Source organism: Pempheris klunzingeri, chromosome 2 (assembly GCF_042242105.1).
Source record: "Pempheris klunzingeri isolate RE-2024b chromosome 2, fPemKlu1.hap1, whole genome shotgun sequence".
Lineage (NCBI taxonomy): Eukaryota > Metazoa > Chordata > Actinopteri > Acropomatiformes > Pempheridae > Pempheris > Pempheris klunzingeri.
Genome location: NC_092013.1, coordinates 22,040,688 through 22,063,703, shown reverse-complemented (window position 1 = coordinate 22,063,703; position 23,016 = coordinate 22,040,688). Strand labels below are relative to the sequence as shown.

The 23,016-nt window shown below is 42.0% G+C and overlaps 2 protein-coding genes across 3 annotated transcripts in view; one reads left to right on the top strand and one right to left on the bottom strand.

Annotated features, from left to right (window-relative positions):
* The window catches only part of stab1 (stabilin 1), a 101,497-nt gene that overhangs the window by 66,781 nt on the left and 11,700 nt on the right, over window positions 1–23,016 (bottom strand). Inside the window, exons 13-31 of the mRNA XM_070837451.1 lie at window positions 20,490–20,612; window positions 16,336–16,473; window positions 15,537–15,608; window positions 14,633–14,746; window positions 14,281–14,334; window positions 13,979–14,059; window positions 13,697–13,855; window positions 13,457–13,519; window positions 12,875–12,967; window positions 11,513–11,599; window positions 11,305–11,416; window positions 10,279–10,465; window positions 8,617–8,710; window positions 5,915–6,073; window positions 4,051–4,146; window positions 3,725–3,820; window positions 3,002–3,049; window positions 1,256–1,389; window positions 644–755 (exon numbers count right to left, since the gene is read on the bottom strand). Of these exons, the coding sequence (XP_070693552.1) occupies window positions 644–755; window positions 1,256–1,389; window positions 3,002–3,049; window positions 3,725–3,820; window positions 4,051–4,146; window positions 5,915–6,073; window positions 8,617–8,710; window positions 10,279–10,465; window positions 11,305–11,416; window positions 11,513–11,599; window positions 12,875–12,967; window positions 13,457–13,519; window positions 13,697–13,855; window positions 13,979–14,059; window positions 14,281–14,334; window positions 14,633–14,746; window positions 15,537–15,608; window positions 16,336–16,473; window positions 20,490–20,612 (2,022 nt within the window). The remainder of the gene's footprint in view (window positions 1–643; window positions 756–1,255; window positions 1,390–3,001; window positions 3,050–3,724; window positions 3,821–4,050; window positions 4,147–5,914; window positions 6,074–8,616; window positions 8,711–10,278; window positions 10,466–11,304; window positions 11,417–11,512; window positions 11,600–12,874; window positions 12,968–13,456; window positions 13,520–13,696; window positions 13,856–13,978; window positions 14,060–14,280; window positions 14,335–14,632; window positions 14,747–15,536; window positions 15,609–16,335; window positions 16,474–20,489; window positions 20,613–23,016) is intronic.
* LOC139207687 (nuclear factor 7, ovary-like) lies at window positions 17,364–19,981 on the top strand. 2 transcript variants are annotated; one of them, XM_070837430.1, is made up of 3 exons: window positions 17,364–18,735; window positions 19,360–19,366; window positions 19,802–19,981. In XM_070837430.1, exons 1-3 carry the CDS (start codon window positions 17,398–17,400, stop codon window positions 19,921–19,923), a joined length of 1,467 nt encoding a protein of 488 aa, XP_070693531.1. In that variant the 5' UTR covers window positions 17,364–17,397; the 3' UTR covers window positions 19,924–19,981. The 2 variants fall into 2 exon arrangements, with proteins under 2 accessions (XP_070693531.1, XP_070693540.1); XM_070837439.1 differs by lacking the exons at window positions 19,360–19,366; window positions 19,802–19,981 and having other exon boundaries at window positions 17,364–18,792.

The following is a 23,016-nucleotide window of genomic DNA, read 5'->3' as shown; positions in this document are numbered from 1 at the left end:
TTATTGAGAAAACATTAATTTCATTCAGAGTAAAATGACGCATAAAACACCTCTTTTAGAGAAAGATTCACAGAGTCAGAAAGCCTGAGTTACCAGAGACAGTCGATAGAGACCTTCATGATAGCTCTGATTGCACGCTTAGGGTTTGTCGAGCCAGCTCGAACTTGTTGAACTTGCTTCGTAGTGGTTACTTGTGCAGTGAGTGAGGTTGCCAGGTTTGTGCCAACACAGAAACCAAACCCCGTGCTCACCGTGTCAGAGCCAGAGACGGCGCAAAGAGGTTCTGCATGAATAGATACATTGTTTGCCAGCATCCAACTCTCCTTACAGCCACTAACTGTAGTCTTTACATTTCTGTTTGCTGGTTAAACTGTCTTCTTTTTCCCTGCTACACTGTCAAGATATGTGTAGCTTACCTTTCAAATACTCTGCCGTGCAACTGCAACTCCCACATGGGCGAGACTGTGAGTGTGTGCACATGAATTGTTGCAGACGGTGTGCACATGCTAATAACCAATGTGGTATTTGCAGAGATGGAGAGTTGTACACAAAACTGATTCTCACAAATGGTGCCTTAGTTAGTCTTTGTAAATCCCACTAAATGCACCTACAATGCGGTCTGTCACAATTATGCCCTTCTTACCTTGCTGCTGTTGCTGATCTCCCAGAAGGTGGGGGGGTTCAGGGTGGGCAGCCTGCTGCCCACCAGTCTGCCCAGATCTTCTACAGAGTAGATCCCCAGCAGGAAGTGGGCCCTGAAACAAGGAGAGCAAAAGGAAATGGTTACAACTCATTTCATTGACCACAAACTCACAACGGGCTCTGAGTGTGGCTTCAGGCCTGGAGGATCTGTGTTCCATCACTGTCTAAAAAGATTTACACCATGACAGATGAATACTGGTTACTCCTCTTCCTGATGGATCCAGTGCATACATGATTATGCATCACCATTGTCAGAGGAAACAGTAAGCTTCCTCAGCAGGACAATGGGCACTGACGAAGGTCAATGCTGACAATATTCTACATTTTTCACACATTTCTTCAGAACACCAAAACCAACAAAGTTCTCCTTAATCTATGCATGCACCCATCCACTTTCTTCTGCTTATCAGGAGTCAGGTCGTGGAGTCACTCCAGACGTCCTTCTCCCAGACAACACTCTCTAGATCCTCTTGGAGGATCCCGAGGCACTTCAAGGCAAAATGACATGTACACAATCCCACCAGTAGTCTAATCAGTGTGTGAGGTGACTGACCGCAGGAAGTGAGGCAGGTGGTGTCGACTTCTCCAGAACTTGTCCTGAGCTGTGGTCATGTTCCTCAGAGCCTCTCTGGATGGAACCAACACTGTGAGGTTCCCACTCAGGTCCTCAGAGGAGTGACTGTAACTCTGACAACACATACACACATATATATATACAGTGGGGCAAAAAAGTATTTAGTCAGCCACCAATTGTGCAAGTTCTCCCACTTAAAAAGATGACAGAGGCCTGTAATTTTCATCATAGGTATACCTCAACTATGAGAGACAAAATGAGAAAAAAAAATCCAGAAAATCACATTGTCTGATTTTTAAAGAATTTATTTGCAAATTATAGTGGAAAATAAGTATTTGGTCAATAACAAAAGTTCATCTCCATACTTTGTTATATACCCTTTGTTGGCAATGACAGAGGTCAAACATTTTCTGTAAGTCTTCACAAGGTTTTCACACACTGTTGCTGGTATTTTGGCCCATTCCTCCATGCAGATCTCCTCTAGAGCAGTGATGTTTTGGGGCTGTCGCTGGGCAACACGGACTTTCAACTCCCTCCAAAGATTTTCTATGGGGTTGAGATCTGGAGACTGGCTAGGCCACTCCAGGACCTTGAAATGCTTCTTACGAAGCCACTCCTTCGTTGCCCGGGCGGTGTGTTTGGGATCATTGTCATGCTGAAAGACCCAGCCACGTTTCATCTTCAATGCCCTTGCTGATGGAAGGAGGTTTTCACTCAAAATCTCACGATACATGGCCCCATTCATTCTTTCCTTTACACGGATAAGTCGTTCTGGTCACTTTGCAGAAAAACAGCCCCAAAGCATGATGTTTCCACCCCCATGCTTCACAGTAGGTATGGTGTTCTTTGGATGCAACTCAGCATTCTTTCTCCTCCAAACACTACAAGTTGAGATTTTACCAAAAAGTTCTATTTTGGTTTCATCTGACCATCTGACATTCTCCCAATCCTCTTCTGGATCATCCAAATGCTCTCTAGCAAACTTCAGACGGGCCTGGACATGTACTGGCTTAAGCAGGGGGACACGTCTGGCACTGCAGGATTTGAGTCCCTGGCGGCGTAGTGTGTTACTGATGGTAGCCTTTGTTACTTTGGTCCCAGCTCTCTGCAGGTCATTCACTAGGTCCCCCCGTATGGTTCTGCGATTTTTGCTCACCGTTCTTGTGATCATTTTGACCCCACGGGGTGAGATCTTGCGTGGAGCCCCAGATGGAGGGAGATTATCAGTGGTCTTGTATGTCTTCCATTTTCTAATAATTGCTCCCACAGTTGATTTCTTCACACCAAGCTGCTTCTATTGCAGATTCAGTCTTGCCAGTGTGGTGCAGGTCTACAATTTTGTTTCTGGTGTTCTTTGACAGCTCTTTGGTCTTGGCCATAGTGGAGTTCGGAGTGTGACTGTTTGAGGTTGTGGACAGGTGTCTTTTATACTGATAACGAGTTCAAACAGGTGCCATTATTACAGGTAACGAGTGGAGGACAGAGGAGCCTCTTAAAGAATAAGTTACAGGCCCGTGAGAGCCAGAAATCTTGCTTGTTTGTAGGTGACCAAATACTTATTTTACAGAGGAATTTACCAATTAATTCATTAAAAATCCTACAATGTGATTTCCTGGATTCTTTCCCCCCATTCTGTCTCTCATAGTTGAAGTGTAGAAAAGTTTGGGGACTTTAGATTGTAAGTTTTAAAACATGAGTGACTTTAGAAAAGTAAGTCTTACACACCTGAGTCAGTCTGTAGAAACTGTACAGCTTTGAGTTCATTTCCAACTCCTACAAACACACATACACGTACAGTTATTATAGTGTCAAGTCAGATTTTGCACGGTAGACAAATCCAGGTAGTTGTAGCAGTGTGCCCAACATTCATGTGGCAGCTTCTCATTTCCAGCTGGCACAGACCGTCAATTTCACCAGTTAAAATGTGCAAACGTCGCAAGCGGCAGGTCATATCAGCTGTCAATATTTAATGTTGAGGAACTTAATAACCGGCTGAAATTAAAAACGACTGCTGGGAGGTTTGTGTTTCTCTCAGCAAGCTGGTACTCATCATCAAGATCATTTGTGAGGGAAGACCCTCTACTCTGTAACACAGCTGCACAATCAGAGTGTGTTTTCCTGGTTCCAACAAATCCAACTACATAAATAAATATTAGAATAGAAATAAATAAACTAGCTGATCAAGTCGTGTCAGTCATAACATTTTCCCGGCAATAATTTAAACTGATCAATTTATTTGGTTTGACTCCCACATGTAGTTTGAGAAAAACAGGATGTACTAAAGTCAGTAGGTTACAGCTATTATTTCAATGTGTCTCATAGATGTTTAAGCAACATGCCATACTCTATGTTCTGCTCCTATACAAATAAAATCAATATTTAAGCACACAGATCAGGTCAGGGGCCAAAAAAGGGCCGTCCTTATATGATACTGGTCTGAATACTTACATCCAGTAATGATCCATAGCAGATGACTCCATCTCCAGCGTAGCCATCAGGACAGGTACAGGTATGAGATCCACTCTCCTTCATCTCACACTTTGCCTGGCAGAGTGTACAGAAGATAAGGATCATGAAATGTATGTAGCAAACTGAGATCGAAGCAATCACAAATGATTACCAGTTCTCTGTTATTCTCTGTTAGCACAACCCACAGTCAGAATGGCCACAACTAACTCCTTTAAATCCTCAGTGAATTAAACAAACTCTTCCTTCATTGCTGATCAATGTGTGTGTGTGTGTGTGTGTGTGTGTGTGTGTGTGTGTGTGTTTACCAGGTCATGGCAGCCTCCGTTGCTCTTGAGGCAGGGGTTAATGAGGTCACACACGTTACCATTCCCCATGTAACCAGTTTTACATACACACTCACTCTGCAAAGACAGACACACGTGAATAAACAGTCTTCTTCAATATTCATAGTCAGAAAGCTCATCAGTAACTAGTTGACAAATCACATAGACAACAGGAGATAATGAGAATAAAACAGAATAGACTTGGAGTGGGGGGTGGTGTCGTTCAGGTTCAGGTGTGTCAGCCACACCTATTGCCAACAGGTGCATAAAATCTCCATAGCTAATCAATTCAAATTTAGACTGGGTCATAAAGAGCTCAGTGACTTTAAACATGGCACTGCCATAGGATGCCACCTTTGCCAGAAGTCAGTCTGTGAAAATTTCCAGGGCTGCCCCCTAGTAGTCGACCAAATGTTATTTGATGGGAAGAGCCTTTGTCAGACATTGGCTGGTTGGCTGCAGGAGAAAAAAAAAACGTAGAACTCCTTTCGTAGTTAGGTCAGAATTAGGTCAAAACTCATATGGCAGGACTGAGTGTAAAATGTTTAATTTGAAATGACAAACACAGGAAGTGACGTCAGTCACGGACAGATATTGTGGCGAGTCCCTGCGGATATTAGCTTGATTACCGATAGTAAGTTGTTGGACAAGAAATGTTAAGTGTAGGATCATTTCAAAAGGGTGATAATAGTCTTTGGGCTGTTTTTCAGGGTTTGGGATTGAGCCCTGAGTTCCAGCGAAGAGTCTAATGCTGCAACATGCACAGACATTTTAGCCAGGTGAGGTCCCCAACTCTGTGGCAACAGTTTGGGAAAGCCCTTTGCTAATCCAGCATGACCGCCCCTGTGCACAAGACATGGCTGGACAAGTCTGGTGTGGGGGAACTTGATCGGCCTGCGCAGAGCCCAGACCTCAACTCCACTGAACACCTTTGGGAGGAAAGGTGAAGGCCTGGCACACCAGCTGCATCCAACATTAGTGCCTGACCTTACAAATGTTCCTTTGGGTGATTGAATCAGAAAAGAGTGTCGGCTATGATAGCTGCAAAGGGGGTCCAACTCTATAGTATTAATGCCCATGGCTTTAGATTGGGATGTCCAACAAGCTTGTGTAGGTGTGATGGTGAGGTGTCCACTGACTTTTGGCCATATAGTGTATCTCTGTGAGTTGATGTGATGGTTGAATATGTTAACCTTTTCATGCATGAATTATGGTAACCTCAGTCAGGATTTTTTTACAATTTTTTTTTTACAAATTTTATAAAGATATATTTACATGTCCAGTAGTTGAAATATAGCCAGTGATGCATGATGTACACTTCAGTGGACATGTGGTTAATCATAATTTCCTCCTAAAATCAATACTTGGAAAATGTAGCAATTGCATGACTCCTTAGATGTTACTTGATGTCCCCATATTTTTCTTACCAGCAAGGGTCTCTTTTTATAGAAGGTTTGAACAGAAAAAAATTAGCAACTTGGTGTTTCTGGCTGTCTGTCGACCATCTTGGTTTCACTTTTTTTTTTCACTTGCAATGGCTTCCCACTGGGTAGCAGTGTATGAGATGAGGCTGTAGCATCCACTGTAGTGGCTGATGTGCAACTATGCCATCAAAACTCATGCATATACAAGAAAACAGCTTTTGAATAGCTGTACACTGTAGTGACCTCTATGCATGAAAGGGTTAAAGTAAAATCATGAGAGAACACTGAAAACATCAAAAATGCTTTAGAGAACGCTGCTAGAGTCAGGACTACTGGGTGGGCATCACAAGCAGAGAGAAAAAAGGTGCAAAAAACTAGAAATTGTAAAAAATTTCCAAGATCATCATTTGTCAGTAACTGACCTGTCCAGGTCCGATGTGGTTACAGTTGGCGTTGAGGCTGCAGCCTCCTCGACTCTCCATCTGACAGTTGTTGATCTCCACACACACTTTGCCGTCACCTGTCCAACCCTCAACACACACACACGACACATTGCCTGGACCCACATAGACACATTCTGCCTGTGGAGAGGCAGACGGAGGGGGGAGGGAAAGTGAGGGTGTTATAAAGACATCTTTGATGAACAGTCTTCAGTTTCATAATTATCCAAGTTTGAATATGAAATAGTTTCCAACAACACAACCCAGAAACTGTCAGTTTACAATCCGTATGAACAGAAGTGATCCAGGGCACTCTGACGTGTGTCTGTACTCTGAGCAGATGTTTAGTGGGCAGTCAGATTCACACAGAATGAACACAAGGACACCTAAGCAGCTGTTGTTACTGGGCTTAATAATGCAAAGAAATGCACAGTAAACCGTAGACCAATGGAACAGTAAACCCTATGCATTTAATTACATTATTTACCTACTGGTTTCTCTCTCCCTCTCTTTTTAACCAATTTTAAAGATTTCCAGTTCAGTGTTCATGGACAATGAGGTTTGCTTAAGAAAATTATTTGGGTGGAAAAGAAAAGAGGAAGTATTCTTTTTGATGAAGGTGACTGATGACTGAAGGGGAGGTAGTTTGATTGGCAAGCAGGGCTTTTTCATTTTTTTCTCTGGCCCTGTGACATTATTAGGTATGCGTCCTGCTTTTGTAACACGTGTAACATGAATAATGATAAACTCATTATCAATACACACAGGTGATGTTAGGCTGTGGGTGTGTTAACCAGAGGTGGAAAATGAGTATTCAGGTCCAACCACGAATCTCTAAAAACAGCTTGTTATCCAATTGATCCAAGGAGGGTTTAACTAGATTATTTTGCTTACAAAGGAGGAGAATTTTCTCAATCCATAACCCATTTTACAACTCATCCCTCAGTTTATCACAATCTGGAAATACATGGTTTTCACTGGACAACTGTAATCTGACACGTAACTAAAACTGTCAGACAAATGAAGTGAAGGGAAAAAGTAAAATATTTACCTCTGAAATGTAGTGGGGTAGAAGTATAAAGTTGCAGGTAAGAGAAATAAAGCACTTACAGCAATACTGTAAAATATTCACGCTTTTATACCCTTCCATAGACTTTTGTGATGCTTCATTTACCTGCCTTAATGCTCAAGCTTCAGACTGTGCAGAACTCTACAGCCAAACTCCTGACCAGGACAAAACACACTTCTCATTTAAAATCCTGCTCATTACATACAAGGCTTTACATCGGACCAGAGTACATCTGTGAACAAAAGGCAGCCACAGGCTCCAGATTAAGGTCAAGGTGAACTTTTGGTGTACTGATGCCTTGGGCAAACCGTAAAAGATTATATAAAGCTTTTGATAAATTTTCATCTTGAATAGTTGTTCTACCAGCTGACCGAGTTTGAAGCTGATCGCTTCAACCCCCTCGGACTAGTTCGCTCATTTACAACCACTATAAATCGCTGAAATTTTGACACTTAATTCAAAATGGCCGACTTCCTGTTGGGTTTACGTCAACGCTCCAAGAGGCTTTTTTGTCTTCCTGTTAGTATTTGGTCTGCAGGCACTATCTCAGCTTTCAGGCCTTAGAACACATTTTTATAGATTTGCCCTCTTGTCTGAACATGAGACTTATTTGTTGGCGTGACACAACTACAGTTGCACTCAAAATTATTCAGAGAAAACATTGTGCCGTCTGTGAGGAAGCTGAAGCTCAGACATCATTGGACCTTCCAACAGGACAATGATCCCAAGCACATTTCAAAGTCCACCAAGGCTTGGCTCCAGAAAAACTCCTGGAAGATACTAGAGTGGCTTTCACAGTCTCTTGACTAGAACCCCATAGAAAATCTCTGGTGGGATTTGAAGAAGGTGGTTGCAGCGAGCAAACCCAAGAATATCAGAGAGCTGGAGGCTGTTCCTCATGAGGAACGGGTTCAGATTCCTCAGGAACGCTGTCAGAACCTGGTGTCTGGCTGTGCATCAGTGCAGCAGGTCATAACAGCAAAAGGGTGCTCTACTAAGTACTAAGTACTAAAGATGCTTGTCAAGACTGCATTAGTCATTAAAAGTGGCATATTGTGTTGAATTTGGAGAAACCACCTGTAATATTAGTTGTGTTGAGCTATTTCAATTGTTCTTGTTTGAGTTGCACATTGAACATAGCTGAAAGTTCGTAAATTTAATTTAAACACCTAATTTGCAACGGAGGTTGAATAATTTTGAGTGTAATTGTAAGTGATATATTGTGTTATTCAGTAGCTCAGTTTAAAAATAAACAATGGTGAATGAATATGGTGAATTTCATTAGTTTTTCCATAAATGTGACAATATCTAATTTCACTTCTGCTCATCTGTGGTTATAGTGAAAAGAATTTCTCCATTAAAAAGATATTAAACAAAAAAAGAAGATGTGAATATTTTAATGCGGTTACTCAAATTAAAACTCTTTCTGTCTTGTCATAATTAATCAAAGGTGAAATCTTCTGTACCAATTCAATATCTTGATAATCTGGTTTTATCATTTTTAGTTATTGGTGAGAGGGTGTTGCAGATTATTTTTGAGTCAATTGGGAAACGAGGTTGAAATAGTTATGAGTGCACCATTCACACACACACACGCATGAGCAGTAAGTCTTACATTGATGTTGCAGCCTCCACGGTCGCTCTTCAGGCAGAAGTTGATTGGAGAACAAGAGTGACCATCACCCTCATATCCATCCCTACACACACATCTGGTACAACACATACACACACACACACACACACACACACAAACACACACAGTAAACACAAAGTAATCACAGGGCCAACACATAGAGACAGAGTCACCAATTAACCTAACCTGCATGTCTTTGGATGGTGGGAGGAAGCCGGAGTACATGGGGGAGAACATACTAACTCCACACAGAAAGGTTCAAGGCTCAAACTGCAAACCTGCCAGCCAGCAGATTTGAGCCCAGAACCTTCTCGCTGTGAGGAAACAGCACTAACCACTGCGCTGCCCTCAGCTGTGATATTCACTGAATGCTCCTTTAAATCATGGTAAATGATAACTGGGTTGTAGGTGATCAGCTCTCAGCTAGCGACAGTCATACGGGATGTACACGTGGATGTATGAATGGGTGTAAAGTTAGTACAGTTCAGGGTTCATTGACATCAGCTGATGATTAGCTGATCAGCCTGAAGTGTCGCTGTAAACCAACAGGTCACAAACACACGTCAGAGAGGAAAGTGCTGCAGTGGTTCAGGTGGGAGATGTAAAACACCTGGATGAGCACCTGGACAGCCTCTAGTGCGGAGCTGAAGCCTCCTGGTGTTGATGAAATGCTAACATGGTCAAAATAATTATGCTAGCGTGCTGATGTTTAGCAAGTGTAATGTTTACCATCTTAGTTTAGTGTGCTAGCATGTTAAGATTGCAAAGTGACACTAAAGGCAAACAGCTGCGGCCGGTATGAATGTCATTGGTATTGCAGGTATTTGGCCATAAAGCAAACCAGTGGTTTAATCAATCAATTCCCTGAGGGACATGAATACTGAGGTTTTTCTCTGTAGACCACAAATGTCAACCTCAAGGTTGGCGCTGGCAGAAAACGCAGGGGATCACCAAAGTCAGTAGCGTTCATCCTCTGGGAACCATGAATGTCTGTACATGTCATGGAAATCCATCCAATAGTTGATGAGATATTTCAGTCTGGACCAGCAGTGGACCAACTGGTCTGACACTCTCCTCCCTAGAGCCTCAAGTAACACGTTTATGGACTAAATCTATCTACAGTCCTACTAACAATTACACAAGATGTGGAACAAAGAATTGGGCCAAAAAAAAGAAATAAAAACAGGGAGGCCAACATTGCAACAATGACACATTACCACTAACTGTGGATCAAACATGAGCAATAATTTCAGTAGACAATTCTCTGTGTTTAAGGGCCTTCAGAAGTGCAGATTAATGTTGGCTGTCAGCCATCTAAATCTTCCTCTAGATGCTCACTAAAGGAACATTGCTGCATTAATTGCATCTAATGTTGTAGCTGCGTGTGGGAAGCGAAACCCAGTCAGTATTGTAGTGAACTGTGAGTGAATCCTGCTTCTGTCACATGACTGCAGAGCGGAGTGACATGGGCTAAACACACTGTAAACATCAAGATGGTGATAGCTGCTTACTAAAAATGCACACCATAAAAAGTGACTAAAAAGTCACAGATGAAAACAGAACTAAACAAGGTTTTTGTTTAGTTGAATGACATTTTCATTGGATGTTTTATTAATAACAGTCATGGTATTAGTGGTATCTTACTTAGTATTCAGTCCTGTTTTTTCACAGTATGCGTGGATGTGACAGTGTTCGAGCAGCCCATCAGAGTTGCAGGGTGTGGCCCTTTTGTCACAGTTTTCTCCAGAGAATCCCTCCATGCAGGATCCTCTCCGACAAATACCACCGCTGCCTGGACGGTTATCACACACACCGTGGAGACAGCGACACTCTGCAGACACACAAGTCATTTGATCATTTCAGGTTCGTCAGTCAAGAGTCAAGCAGTGTAACACCAGGTAAAACACACCACTGGGCACAAACTACTTTTCTATATGAGGGTTCTTTGCAGCCTCTGAATGCAGCAGAGTAACGCTTACAAAACTGAACAAGTTGTACACTTCAAGTCTATACAGGTCTGCAGGTCTATACACAGGTACTGTTACAATAGAAAATAGAAAATGGGACTAATGGATGATTCCTTGTCAGAGTAAAAATCATGGACCAGAAGATGAATCCTGACTTGGATGATCCCTTAATTCTGCCTCCATCATGACGTTGCCATTTATGCTTTTAAGTGATATGTCTCCGCAATCTTTGAATGAAGTGCCAATAAATGCATTCTCAATGAGTCACTAACATGGATTCAGACTCTTCGTCTGTGTGCAAACTCACTCCCCATTTATTATATAGTGCGCTACATTTACTGTCCGTCATTGTGAGTGTTTAAATCTATCCACTATAATGTGTCCTCAAATATCCCACAATGGAACAGAATAGTAGTGTCCCTGGCATGCACTTTACTTTCTGCCAACAATCCCACAATGCAATGCTTGGCAATTTTGGCAAATGAAAATTGCTGTTGAGACATGACACAGGTGTCCGAAATCTCAATTTACCACTCACTATACTGTTGACTATTGAGTGTTTATTACATTGGGAGTGGTGAATTAGTGAAGCGGAGAGTGATTTCAGATGCAGCTGTCTTGTTTGAATGTGTGAACTGGCACTTTGAACATTTCACAGGTGTCAAGTTGCTCTTTGACTTCCTTGCGAAGGAGGAGCCGCTACCTTCGTCACACTTGTCTCCATGCTTGGATGGATCCAAGCAGATGTGGCAGGCGACACCCTTGAAGCCTGACTGGCAGCTGCACGAACCATTGCCATGGATACCGTCAAAGCACTGCATGTGGTAATATGACAGACAAACAAACAAATGAATAAAACGCATGATTGGCAATCAAGGCTTGGATGACAAAGTGGTTTGTTTGGTGCTCACCGTTCCTTTGTCGTAGCAGGGATGCTGGAATCCTCCAATGCAGGGTTTACAGTCCGGACCGTAGAAACCCTTACAGCACTCTGCTACCTGTTACCACACACACACACACACACACAGAGTTTAAAACATACATAACATACACAAACTACACAAGATACTGAATACAAGGAGTGAACACACTGACATCTTATCATCTCTTAAGCTGATATGGTTTGAATGTGTTAGCAAACAGTTGCTTATTTACACATTCAGCAGATACAGAACAACAGTGTGATCCATTTGGAGTGATGTTTGTGATGCCCAAATGATGGATGTGAGTCCAATATTCACTCTGTTTAAACTCCGTTTATGATCTCTACCAACTCCTGAGGGAAGTATCTGCTTCTTTAGCTGCTAAATGCTCCACTATGTTCACCAGCTGGTCTCTGACTGTGACTGATGCTGAGTACGTAGTGCACAGTGTTTTTGGAGCTTTGCTGAAAACAGCTGCCTGCTGCAGCCACAGACAACGTTATCAGAGCGGCGAGAGTGAACCAAAACATAAAAGTTGCTGAAAAACACTGAAAGGTTCTGTGGAGCTGAGGGCACCTGCAGAGTCAGGTGATGTTGACCTTTGGGTTGGTTACTATGAGTCACCCTGTTCACACACAAGTACCTCTGTTAATACAGAATACTGATTATAGCCGCTTAAGAGTTGAAAAACTATCATAATTATTGTACTTTTAGGCAAGGCAATTTTATTCATATAGCACCTTTCAGACACAAGGCCGTTCAAAGTGCTTTACAGGGACATAAAACACAATAAAAACACAGAGACATTAAATTTCATGTAAAAGATAATAAAAGCACAAGAAAATAAACAGTTAAAGCTTAAGAGAAGATGCATTCAAATACAATAAAAGCATGTATATAAATAGTTACAAATTAAAAAAAACAGTGATGTACCTTTATTATTGGAAAGTCACAGTAAACAACAATGTTTTAAGGCCTGATTTCAATGCGCTGATAGTTTATGTGTTCAAGAAGCTCTCCTAAAGGTGGGGAGCACAGAAACTAAAAGCTGCTTCACTTTGCTTAGTTCTGAGTTCTTCTGGGAACGCTGAGTACTTTTACTTATTATGTCCTCCAGATTTCAATGAGATTCTTGTGAGGTTTCTAATTTGAGGGGGGTTTGTGGGTGATGTCACTAAAAAAAGCTTTTGGTGACAAAAAATGCTGAATCATATTTCCCTGCATTTCAACACCAACCAGAAATACCACACAAACAGTCAAAATAATTTTTCACTTGAAAGCATCATTCATAAGAAAGACACCTGAATGAAGTTAACAACAAAAGCAAAGCTCCTGATGCAGTGATCTCACCTGTTTGGTGGCGTTGCAGAATTTGGCGCAGCCCGTGCTGAGTGTTGGCCTGAGAGGAGACGTGGTGTATTCACAGCCTTTCTGATGACTCTCCTGGAGACAGACACACACACAGCTGCTAGCTTTCTGTTCTCGTCCATATTGCCCACCGGGTTTCACATAGAATGTTGCTGGAAATATCTTAACAGTCTGGGAACACGTGAGTTAGCCGTTGTACAAGTGGCTCTCAGTGTCTAAGTTAGACTGATCAATTGATCGTCACTTTCTTCTGAGAGAACAGCTGTTTTAGTATTTTACTTTCACAACATCAATTCTAATCTGCGCTCTCAACTGACATCACCATAACACCATAAACTTCAACTCTTTTATTCTGGAGGGGCAGAGGTCACATCGGAAGTATTAATGTTTCCATGAACACAACTTTACCAAAAGCTCCTCAATATATTTTCCACCAGTTTACTGATCCATTTGCACAGATTTCCACATCAATATTTTTTTTACCGTATGACTGCCTGGGGTGCTCTGTAGAACAGAACAGAACAGAACAGAATAGAAACTTTGCAGTATAACAATGTGTTTTACCATTTCAGTGCTGCCATCTGGACACGCAGTCTCAAAGAGGTAACTGCAGTGAACACATGGACCCTGAAAACACACACACACACACACACACACACTCCTTTATATTTAGTTTATAAGAGGATTATCTGTCTATCAGAGGAAAAACTACCAAAATAGTACAAAAGGACCCCAAATTACGAGAAGCCACCCAAAATTATTTCAACCATAATTTAATTCAACTCTCAGCCTCCCTCTGCTCACCACAGTGATTTTGCTCTTGATGACATCACAGCGGTGAGGCAGGATGGGAAGGATGGAGGGCGGGTAGAGAAGTCCATCAATCATATGGATGATCCCGTTAGAAGCCACAATGTTGGTGTCTGCCAGATGGACGCCCTTCTCACCCAACAGGATCTGACCCTGAAGAGGAAAGGAGGGGGGGCACCTGGTGTTAATGTAAAATTGCTAATGTTTACTGTGAATTAGTCAGAAGACGAGTCAAGTTATGAGAAGCTCTGTGAAGAACCAATCAGAGACACTTACATCATCGGACATCGTGATGGTGACAATTTGATTGGCCATCGTCTGAATCTGAGGGAGAGCAGCCAACTCGTCCACTGTCAGCTACAAAATAAGAAAAATCATAAACTAAAATGTTTTGTTTTTAACAGCCGTAGAGATAAAAATGTAAACTTTGTCCTGAGGATGGCCTTAACAGAAAGGTTGTTACATTTAGAGGGTTCATCCTCTGGAGAACAGGAATGGGATCAGGAAAAACTATGACAGAAGGGAGGTGTGACAGGAGGGTGGATTGATTAAGGAGGGGGGGGGGGGGGGTGACTTACCACAGCCTGCGAGAACACATGGTGTCTGAGAAGTTCCTGAAGTTTATGTTTGGCCTTAGAAAAAGAGCAGAATTCATTAATTCATTGAAAAGTCCTGATAATGTGTACATAGCATAGTGATAGCTAAAATGGCTAACGGTTGGTGGCTGGGGGGGTTGTTGACATTATGCTATGAAATGACTGAGACTGAGGTTAAGAAGTCACAGTGTATTGATATTTAGACTTAAACAGATTGTTGGTTTTCGTCTTATAATGTGATTTGTTGTTGCTGATGTGTCCTTTCAAGCATGTTATCTACACAAATCCCAAATACACCCAGTAAATTAAAGCATTAAGAACTAATTACACCTACATCGTTCAGCATGTACAAGATGCTGCCATCTCTGGCTCGGTCCACGGCCTGGTTGGTGGGGATGAACACAGTCAACGGTCCTGGACCCCGCAGTGGGGGAGGCGACCCGCAGTTCTGCAGACACACACATGCACATCATATCTGGTCAGTGTTGTGGAAATCTGAGAGGTTGTTGAAGGATTGTGGAGGCAGACACAGAGAGACTCAGATGGCTTACGTTGTGGTAATGTTTACTGATCAGGAGAAGTGACACTAGCAGTGCAGCAGTTCATGCAGGCAGTGCCAGCATCAATTCTGAGGATCCTCTCTTACCGTTATAGGTATATATTGTCCTTTGAGTGAGGGGCCAGATTTAGATTACGGACCAATATGGAGGCAGCTAGTCTGCTCAGTATTGTTAGGAATAGACAAAATCTAACCTTGACTAGAACAGAGAGTTCTAGCATATCTTCCTCCTACTCCGGTAGTGCCTGTCTGTCTGGAAAGCCATATTAGGGCAACATAAGGCCTTAACATGGAGACAGGGCTCAGGCCTGTGGAGGTTAAAGTCACCTGCTCTAACCTATAGGATCATTTGGGATGACGTCAGCTAACAGCTGAGAGGAGAAACCTTGTAAGGGAAAAGGGTAAGTTTTCCCTCACAGTCAGAACCGAGGATTTAGCAACAATTCCCACAACTGGCTCCAAGTTGTCTGACAAGTGAATAAGTCCCACCTTCTCCTTAGTTACTGCTGTTATGGCTGTGAATCTTTCCATTCTCCCACAGTACATACACTACATATTGTACGTACGTGTGTGTGTGTGTGTGTGTGTGTGTGTGTGTGTGTGTGTACATATTTCTAGTATATTTGTGGGATGAAACCAAACGTCTGTGTGATGTTATTGGCCAGAACAAAATGCTCACATCAACCAGAGACAGGAAGCGGTTAAATTTTCCATCCTTAGCCAGAATCTCTCCGATTGTCTTATCAGCAAACTGGAAATGAGAAGGACATGACTATGAAATTGCTGACATTCACTTTCAAAACAGTAAAATCATCAGTGTTAAAGATATACAGTTAGATGTTAGACAATTAGACCCTCCAGTTAGCAGGAAATAATTGAGCAAACATTTAAAGTATAATTATTTCCAAGATTCTTATTGAAATGATTGTCTGTTAAGGCACCATCTATTGACAGATGAGGTAACACAATGATCTCAGAGCTGATGACCCACTAATGAAACTCCTTACATTAACATTTGGTTCACCTGGGAGGGAAGGCAGAGCAAACCAGCAGACTCTTATACATCCATGTCTTTAACTCGCTTATGTGTAAAATGACATACTATTTTATCTGGTCTCTGCTAACGTCAAGAGCAAACCATTAAAATGGCCAAATAAACATAGAAAGGTCTGATAACTACAGACGATGAGACTTTAGACACATCAGCCATCTGACCGATGTCACAAAGGAAACACTGTTTGGATCTCTGTGATGTGAGGTCCAAAAACACATCTGGAATCACTGCTTATTGCTATAGGTGCTGCCAAAGAGAACGACAAGGAGATCTTTGAGATTGTTACTTAAACAATAAACGCATTATGGTATTCAAATTCAAGACACTATTCTTTTTTTGTTCTCCATTTGATTCAAATATTTGTTAAGTTGACCTGTGTTTTTAGGTAGTTTTCCATATTTAGTGAAGTGACCCTTTAACTCACCCGTTCATCACGAGCAGGTGTGTTGGAAAGTGTGCTTGTGATTGGCCGGTCGATGATGTGGATGATCCCATTGGCTGCTGGTAGGTCTTCCTGGATGATGGTGTACTGCTTGCTGGGGTTGTCCATCAGGATGAATCTCTACATAAATCACAGACCTCTACATCAGTCTAAGCATAAAGCCATAAAAGTCGAAAAAGAATGAAAACACTTGAGCAACGGCGACTAACTACTGCTACTAACTGTCTCTAGTGTGTTGAATGAAAGATACTGCTGTTGAATGCTATAAATGTAATTTTGGTGTGAGCAGCATAATCGAAATTCTATTCACTTCCATCGTATTACAGATGATTTGGACACTTAAACCAGACTTAGTTGCTAGTTAAGATCCTGCGTTTAGTTCATCTGGTCCCGTAGTTTCTGGAACATTTTGTTAAAAGGGATTTTTTTTCATTTTGACACATTTGAATACACAACTTCCTTACACTGCTGTAACTAACAGGAAGTCCACACCCATCATCCCACAGGAAGCCAAAATGCTTGGTGAGCTCTGTACAGTACAGATCATTGATGGCCAAACACAACCAAAATGTGTGGACAAGCTATGTGGTCCTATCCTTTAACATGCAATAACTTGGTGAGTAAAGACATAAAGATCTTTTGTGATGACACACACAAGGAACTAGACATTTTTCATCAAGTCACTGATAACACACACCTATTAGGATAAACATGATCAGTCATGGCAAAAACTCCACCCCCTCTCAGACTCAACACAGACAAACAGGAAAAACTGCCTATAATTCCACGTCCCTGAGGAGAGACACGCACTGAGAGACAGACAGCAAGATTCACACCAAAACCACCAACACGTCCACTGAGAGAGGACAGCTGCAGGAGGGAATACTGGATTTACTGGAATACTGAACACTTGCACTTCAACCTGCTGGTGATTCAACATAACGAACTGGAAGAGCCACGACTCAAAGTGAAAGTAACTTTCTGGGAACGTTGTGAAGTGTGAACTGTCTGCTTGCTGTGTTTTCATCTTTGCTCAGAGACAAAATGTCATTCAGATCAGAGGAGGACTTCTGTTGTCCCATCTGTCAGGACGTCTTCAAAGGTCCTGTTATTCTGTCATGCAGCCACAGCTTCTGTAAGTCCTGTCTGCAGAGATGGTGGAAGGGGAAACAAAGACGCGAGTGTCCGTGCTGTAAGAGGGAATCTTCAAAGAGTGATCCACCCTGTAACCTCGTGTTAAAAAACTTGTGTGAGGCCTTATTACTGGAGAGAGATCAGAGAGCTTCTGAGACTCTCTGCAGTCTGCACTCTGAGAAACTCAAACTCTTCTGTCTGGATCATCAGCAGCCAGTTTGTGTCGTCTGTCGAGACTCAAAAACACACAACAACCACAGATTCAGACCGATTGATGAAGCTGCACTGGATCTTAGAGAGGAGCTCCAGAAGTCCCTGAAGCCCCTACAGGACAAACTGAAGCTCTTTGAACAAGTTAAAGGAAACTGTGACCAAACAGCAGAACACATTAAGGTCCAGGCCCAGAACACAGAGAGGCTGATTAAGGAGCAGTTTAAGAAGCTTCGTCACTTCCTACAAGAGGAAGAGGAGGCCAGGATCTCTGCTCTGAGGGAGGAAGAGGAGCAGAAGAGTCAGGTGATGAAGGAGAAGACTGAGGCTCTGAGCAGAGACACAGCAGCTCTTTCAGACACCATCAGAGCCACAGAGGAGGAGCTGAGAGCTGAAGACGTCTCATTCCTGCTCAACTACAAGGCTGCAGTGGAAAGAATCCAGCAGCGCCCCCTGCTGGAGGATCCACAGCTGCTCTCAGGAGCTCTGATAGACGTGGCCAAACACCTGGGCAACCTGAGCTTCAACATCTGGAACAAGATGAAGAAGGTGGTCTCCTACACCCCTGTGATTCTGGATCCAAACTCTGCCGACCCAGAGCTTATCGTGTCTGAAGATCTGACCAGTGTGAGATCTGGACAGCGACAACAGCTTCCAAAAAACCTGGAAAGGACCAAATTCTCCTGCTCCGTCCTCTGCTCTGAAGGCTTCAACTCAGGGACTCACAGCTGGGACGTTGAGGTTGGAGACAACAAGGACTGGGAACTGGGAATGTTGGGAGAGTCCATCCAGATAAGCGGACGCCCGCAGGCTGGATTGTGGAGGATTTTGTTCTCCAATGGTAAATTCACTGCGTTCTCGATGTCAGGTCAAGAGACAGATCTGACAGTGAAGAAGCAGCTCCGGAGGATCAGAGTTCATCTGGACTTTGACGGAGGAAAACTGTCGTTCTCTGATCTCCATACCAACACACACATACACACTTTCACACACAACTTTACTAACACCCTGTTTCCGTACATTTACACTGAGAATCGTGTCCCACTGAAGATTTTACCTGTGAGTGTCTCTCTGATGGTGAAAAAGCACAGTTAGAGACCATTAAAATAGGGAGGGGTGATTTTTTTTGTTCGCTGTTTACCATGGTAGCTTTTGCTAGTAGCTCGTGGTTAATTAGGCCACTTTGAGCAACGCTGTGAGTCAATGAGCAGGGATTATTGCATCAATGTGATTAAGTACTCTGATATTATTTTCTCAGGTTATGATGTGTGATTGTTGTTGAAGGCTCGTATTATGTAGCTCATGGAAAGTCTCTGCAGAATAATGTGGAAAATATATGTGAAATGGTGCCCTATGACTTTTGAGGCAAAAAATTTACTTTGAAATTGACTTTTCTTACAACAAATTGGAGGTCTTTATAAGGCATGATCAAACCAACAACCAAGATGAATAGTAATGTACACAATTAGGCTAAATTAGGCTTTATAGTCCCCACTGTGTTTCCATTCATTCACAGTGTGGTATACGGTGGAGTGACGGTGAGCTGCTGCAGAATATTTGCATCTTTGTTAGATGCGTGTCACTACAAGCTTCCAAACACTGTTTTCACTTGCGGCAAACTGAGCATGAGAAACTTGTAGGACAGACCAAGAGCAGACGGAGCTGAGACGTATCAGTTCTTGTTGTAGAACAACTTGAAGTGGAGGTCAGCGTGTACGCAGCCACATGGTAACAAGGTATTCCTGAGACGTGCACATATCAACGTAGCAGGCACGCTTAAAGTTTTTATTCCAAAATGTTAAAGTTTTATCTGTAGTTGCTTCAGTCAGTTTCTATTTATATATTTCCCCAAATTAAACACTGTATGCTTTATATCGTTTCCCCACCTCAAGGTTATGATAATTACATATGACAACAACGATGATAGAACATGTGACTAACAGGCTGATCACACAGGCTGAAAAACTGCTGACCAGATTAGTGGGTAGTAGTGAGCTGTAGAAATACCATTGACTTGACTTAAAAAAGATAATCTGACCGGAGAGAGGACACGTGTCAGTAGTTTTCAGCCTGGACTTAAAAATGATTGATATTGAATAACTAGTCTTGGCATCACTGGACCTCCACAGGGCCAGTCCTGATGATGATGATGATGATGATGATGAGCATTTTGGCGTGACCACGGCGCTGATAGAGGTGATATTAAGTTTAAGGTGCAGGGGTTGATTGATGATCAGACAGTTTACATTGATTTTCAGTTTTCAGACAGTTGATTTTCATAATATGTCTATGTCTACGTTATTGTCTTTAGTCTTGATTTTACTTGTGAAGAAAGTCCTTTTGGAAAAAGGATGTTGGTGACGGGACAAAAGGATGAATATCAATTAATGAGAATACAGAGGTTTCATTTGACAAACAGGCAGAGGGGTGGTATCAATTGAACCTGTGTGTTATGAATATCAACAAAACTAATGAAATGAAAATTACAAATGAAATTTCTTCAGCAAAATCTATAATTTGTTGTGCTTTCTCTCTGCTTTTGCTTTGGATTATTCTGATTGTGAGACCAATAAAAATGAAGTGTTGTATCCTTGTGATCATTTTCAACTATATGGACAGTTTGAACATTAATACCTCATGAGGCCTTTTCCAGCATCAGGATCACTGGAATATTTGTTCTATCCTCAGTTTAGCTCCTGTGACTCATCGTATTGTTTTAATATTTTAAGACTCAGGTCAAAAAAATGAAGCTTTTCCAGTCACATTTACACTCTGTCTTCTGAATTGCAAACCTTGTTGTCTTTGCTCCTCAGCCTGGCTCCTCCATACAGGTTGAAGTCTCGTCCCTGTAGATCCTTGTAGAGGTGCTGACCCAGGATCAGGTGGTTTTTACACACCAGCTCCTCATTAACTCCCTGTAGAGACAGTGTAGGGGGGTAGATCAATAATGTGGCATTTATCTATCGATCATTTGTCGCCTGTTACAGTTGTTAGTCCTGGAACTACTTCTGCACTCTCTCTTTTTAAAAATATCTAAAGTGCAACTGTCTAAAGGCGTTATGTTGGAAAATGAAACAAAGCTGTGAATGAAGGGAAACCAACAGAAGCCCAACTGATGCGACAACAAAAGGCATTTTACTCACAGAGTGAAAGTGAAATAAAAGGCCCGAATGATTCAAAGTTTAAGGATTCAGAAACATTTAAAAACACAAGATGTTATGATATGTAAAATGTAGAAGAGACATTTAAGATTCTGCACTATTTCTAGCAATCAGATTTAGGCACATTTGTGGCACCGACCTGTTAATGTTAATGCAGAAGGGCTTAAGTATTAAAAAGACTAACTGAAACTGAATAACTGTTGTTCTTGTGTCAGTATATGCATTGTCGGCCAGTGCTGAAAAATCCTTTCACACAATCACTTAAAGGGCCAGTTTGGGTTATTTGTGGGGTTGTATGAGGTTGTATAAGAACTCATAGTCCAAGCACAGACACTAAGCAATGTACTGCTGAGGACGGTCTCAGCAGAAACTTAAAAAGGAACACCTACAAAAAAAATCTATATCAGTTTAAATGTAGCTATATTTAGAATATGTTCACCGCTTTACATTGCCATCAGACAGCCCTTTTGATGAGGAACTGAGGTCGTTCTCTTGCTCACTTCAAAGCCACAGAGTCTGGTGGCTTTGCAGCGAGCGAATGTAAAGGAGGGAAGAGAACGGCTTCAGTTCCCTGTTGAGGCGGCTGTCTAATGGCAATGTGAAGCAGAGAAACTATTCTAGGTAATGAGTACGCTTAAATTAATGTTGATTTTTTTAGGTGGGCTATTTTTGGTGGGTAAAATGTGTGTTAACCCTGTCTAAAACAGTTCATTGCTTAGTGTCTGTGCTGGGACTCCTGTCTGCTCTTCCAAACTGTGGGCGTAACAGCCCAACATCTAAAGTAATACACTGAGGATGGATCCCCATTAAAAAAGTCCAAACTATCCCTTTAATAGCTCTTATTATTACAGTATGGCTGTGCTGGTGCTCCCAACTTTTAGTGTTTTGTTGCAGGTGTACCTCTGCCAGGTTCAGTGTCACCCCTATTGTTAACTTCCCCTGGATTCTTCTGGCATCGATAGATTGAAACACTGATTGCTTATTTGTGCAAGATAATTGAACAAGATATGGGTTTTTTCAGGATTTAGCAGTTTTATCAGAGCACCAAGATCCAGTGCTGGTCAGCCCTGCATCATAACTGGATCTACTGAGTCAAAGTCAAATCACAAGACTTCACTGGTTTTATCAAGCTGAGATGGAAACACTCAAAGTCTGACTCAAGTCCACATCTACCCTTTACAGTCTGCACGTTGTTTTTACAATTTTACTGTTTTGAATTTTTCTAAACATCAAGTCTTTCTTTGAATATATATATGTGTGTGTGTGTGTGTGTGTGTGTGTGTGTGTGTGTGTGCGTGTGTGAGGCGTCACACTCTTGTTTCTTTGAGCTTGTACTGACCATCTGCCACCAGTCGTCTCTGTTTTTAGGCTGAGAAATGTGTGCATGTGTGTAATTTCTATATGTTACCATCTGACATTCATTGTTTTATCTGCTGATGTTTTACTAGCTGCCAGTCTAGCAATTATGGTACATAGTAAGTTGATGCACATCTTCCCCACGCTTCTGCAGCATGAGGAAGCAACTCCTCAGACAAAACAACAGAGTAGTGAGATGGGAGAGGTTATTTTGAGCGACCACGGTTTCTGCACTCACAGCGTGGTTAATTTCCTCATTGACAACATTAGGTGACTCACAGTTGGAGCTCTTTGAAGCTTGGATGGAAATGAAATTTGCAATTGAATAATCAGTACAACAGTGTTAAAAAAAATATCTGTTTCTTTGGTTACAAAAAAAAGGTCACTATCAGCCTGTGCACTTAAAATCGAAGGAGAGAGAATAACCACAACTCCCAGGGTGCATTTAAGTAAGACACATCTAATCCCACGGTTTCACTGCCAGCTGAGGCTGAAGAAAACTTTATAGAAACCTGATGAGACGTTCAGCACTTTAAAATTTGTTCGCTTTCATATTCTAGATCTGTTTGGGATCATTTTTCCAACTATAGTGATGGTTTTGTCCCCAACTGTGCTGAATTTGAAACAGCCCTGATTCACACATCTCTAAAGCCATTCACCAAAATGACTGAAATGCTAATTGAATAAATCTATGGTATGTTACAGTGTCGGGGAGACTAGGGTGCTTCTGTGCTGAGGAACATCATTAAAAGAGAACTATGAAATGGTTCAGTCGAGTAGCTATCTACAGACAGGCAGGCGA

Excerpts from the sequence above, each read along its gene's own strand:
- LOC139207687 (XM_070837430.1), top strand. The coding sequence starts at position 17,398 with ATGTCATTCAGATCAGAGGAGGACTTCTGTTGTCCCATCTGTCAGGAC.